The sequence below is a fragment of the Benincasa hispida genome, chromosome 10, assembly GCF_027475165.1.
Source record: "Benincasa hispida cultivar pf3 chromosome 10, pf3_genome.v1.1, whole genome shotgun sequence".
NCBI lineage: Eukaryota > Viridiplantae > Streptophyta > Magnoliopsida > Cucurbitales > Cucurbitaceae > Benincasa > Benincasa hispida.
In genome coordinates this window covers 26,966,987-26,969,804 of record NC_143487.1, presented here as the reverse complement: position 1 = coordinate 26,969,804, position 2,818 = coordinate 26,966,987, and the positions used below count along the sequence as shown (strand labels likewise).

Here is a 2,818-nt window from a genome sequence, read left to right as displayed (position 1 = left end):
CTTCTTCTTCTTCTGGTAGTATAATCATCCGATAGTTGACCACACACTATGAAGTTTACTATGTCCGCATACCAGGGAACATTAACGTCTACTGCCATTAGCATCTCATCGGGGAATCTTTCTTCAATATCTTTTTCTATCCCTTGAACCTCGTAATTTTCCAATCTTGACAAATGATCTGCGACTTGGTTCTCGGTGCCCTTCCGGTCTTTAATTTCTAGGTCAAACTTTTGTAGGAGCAACACCCATCGTATCAACCTCAGTTTTGCATCCTTCTTTGTCATTAGATATTTAATCGCAGAATGATCCATATACACCACCACTTTTGTTCCGATTAAGTATTGCTCGAACTTCTCTAGTGCAAATACTACTGCGAGCATTTCCTTTTCTATGGTCGTATAGTTCTTCTGCACGTCGTTTAGTTTTTTGCTCGCATAATAAATAGGATGCAACACCTTTTCCCTACGCTGACTCAAAACTGCGCCCACAGCATATCCGCTAGCATCACACATTAGTGCAAATGGTTGCGTCCAAACGAGCGTAATCAAAATTGGTGCAGAGATTTGTGCTTCTTTCAACGTGTTAAATGCCTTGGTGTAGTCGTCATCAAAATTATACTCACAGTCAGCTTCTAGCAGTGCACTTAAGGGTCTTACGATCTGGGAAAAGTTGCGAATAAATCTTCTATAAAATCCCACGTGGCCCAGAAAGCTCCTAAGTGTCTTTACATTCATAGGTGGAGGTAATTTGGAAATTGCGTCGATTTTTTCCTGATCGACTTCCAATCCTGCCTTGGAAATTTTGTGACCTAGAATTATTCCTTCTTCCACCATAAAGTGGCATTTCTCCCAGTTCAGGACAAGATTTGTTGCCACGCATCTCTTCAAGACTTTTTCGAGATTAGTCAAACAGAAGTCATAATTACTGCCAAAGACTGAGAAATCATCCATGAATACCTCGACTGACTCCTCCAAGAAATCTGAAAATATGGCCATCATGCAACATTGGAAAGTGCCTAGTGCATTATAGAGTCCAAATGGCATGCGTCGGAAAGCTAACGTACCAAATGGGCACGTGAAGGTTGTCTTGTCTTGGTCCTCCGGCGCAATTTCTATTTGGTTATACCCTGAATAGCCATCAAGAAAACAGAAAAATTCATTCCCAGCAAGTCTATCTAACATCTAATCAATGAACGGGAGTGGAAAGTGGTCCTTTTTAGTGGCCAAATTCAGTTTGCGATAATCCATACAGATTCTCCATCCCGTAGTTTTCCTTGTGGGAACCAATTCATTCTTGTCATTAATGATGACTTTTATCCCCTCTTTCTTTGGAACACATTGCATTGAGCTCACTCAACTGCTATCAAATATCGGGTAGATGACATCGGCATCCAGCCACTTCACTATTTCCTTCTTTATAACCTCCTTCATGGCAGGGTTCAAGCGGTGTTTCCTTTCTACTGATCCATTCTTTCTTTCTTCCAGACGAATCTTATGTATGCAATACGAGGGACTGATTCCTCGAATGTCTGCCAAGGTCCATCCTAAGGATTTTGCATTATTTCTTAGGATCCGTGTGAAAGCATCTTCTTTCTCCTTACTCAATGATGCAGAAATAATAACTGGTAACGTGTCATTACTCCCTAAGTAAGCATACTTTAAGTGCACTGGCAACGGTTTCAACTCTAACACAGGAGGCTCTTCTAAAGATGGCTTAATGCGCTGCATTATTTGTTCAGATAACTTGAGTGGTTCGAAATTAGATTCAGCATGAATTGTGGCGCAATCCTCCTTCAATATTTTGCTGCCTTCCAATTCTTCCTCCTCCATTTCCTTCAGGGGTTCGTGCCACTGTTCTCCCTGCAGTTCTTCGATATATTGGCATTTCTCTATATCTCCTGGGTACTTCAATGCATTGAGTACATTGAACTTTACTTCTTGATCATCGACCCAGATGGTCAATTCTTCTTTCTGCACAACGATCAATGCTCGCCCTGTGGCGAGAAATGGGCATCCCAGGATGATAGGAATTTCTCTATCTGCCTCATAATCCAATATAACAAAATCTGCGGGAAAGATAAACTTGTCCACCTGCATGAGAACATCTTCTATCTTTCCCTCCAAAAGCTTTATTGATCTATCGGCTAGCTGTAATGTGATCGTGGCTAGCCTGGCTTCACTAATGTCCAGCTTCTTAAAAATTGACAAGGGCATCAAATTTATGCTCGCCCCTAAATCACATAGTGCGTTTCTGACCATCTTCTCTCCTATGGTGCAGGGTAATGTAAAAGTCCCAAGATCCTGCATTTTAGCAAGGGGATTGTTTTGAAACAAAGCGCTACACTCATATGTTAGTGCAACTGTTTCATTTTCCCCAATCTTTCTCTTATTGGCAAGAATATCCTTGATAAATTTCACATAGCTCGGCATCTGTTCTAATGCCTCTATTAAGGGAATATTAATATGTAGCTGTCGAAGAACGTCCAGGAACCTCTGAAACTACTTACTATCATCTTTCTTTTTTAGCCTGGACGGGAAAGGTGGAGGATCCCGTCGTGTTTCTTGCTCACTTTGTTGCTTAGTGAGGTCCTGTGTTTGTTGTGTATCATTGATTGGAGTAAGCATTGATTGAGAATTCAAGTCTTGAGGGGCTTCATCTTTTGTAGATAGTCTTGCTCCTGGATTGGTTCTTCCGTCATTCCGTAATTGGTCATCATCATTCATTAAATCTGCTAGTGTTGTTACCACATCTGGTACCTTTGATATAATGGGGGTTGTTGTTCTTCCACTCCGCAATGTCACTACATGACATTGTTCTT

At 41.2% G+C, this 2,818-nt stretch overlaps 1 protein-coding gene across 1 annotated transcript; it reads right to left on the bottom strand.

Moving 5' to 3' along the window:
- Positions 1-942: 942 nt before the first annotated feature.
- Positions 943-2,429, bottom strand: LOC150033229 (uncharacterized). The gene is made up of 3 exons (XM_090306328.1): positions 1,601-2,429; positions 1,075-1,126; positions 943-979 (listed from the first exon to the last, which is right to left on the bottom strand). Exons 1-3 carry the CDS (start codon positions 2,427-2,429, stop codon positions 943-945), a joined length of 918 nt encoding a protein of 305 aa, XP_090162454.1.
- Between the last annotated feature and the right edge of the window lie 389 nt (positions 2,430-2,818).

Excerpts from the sequence above, each read along its gene's own strand:
- LOC150033229 (XM_090306328.1), bottom strand. The coding sequence starts at position 2,429 with ATGCCGAGCTATGTGAAATTTATCAAGGATATTCTTGCCAATAAGAGA. Across the intron at positions 1,127-1,600 it reads TATTATTTCTGCATCATTGA|GGTATAACCAAATAGAAATT; the intron begins GTAAGGAGAAAG and ends ATGGCTATTCAG. Across the intron at positions 980-1,074 it reads CAAGACAAGACAACCTTCAC|ATTTCTTGGAGGAGTCAGTC; the intron begins GTGCCCATTTGG and ends CCATATTTTCAG.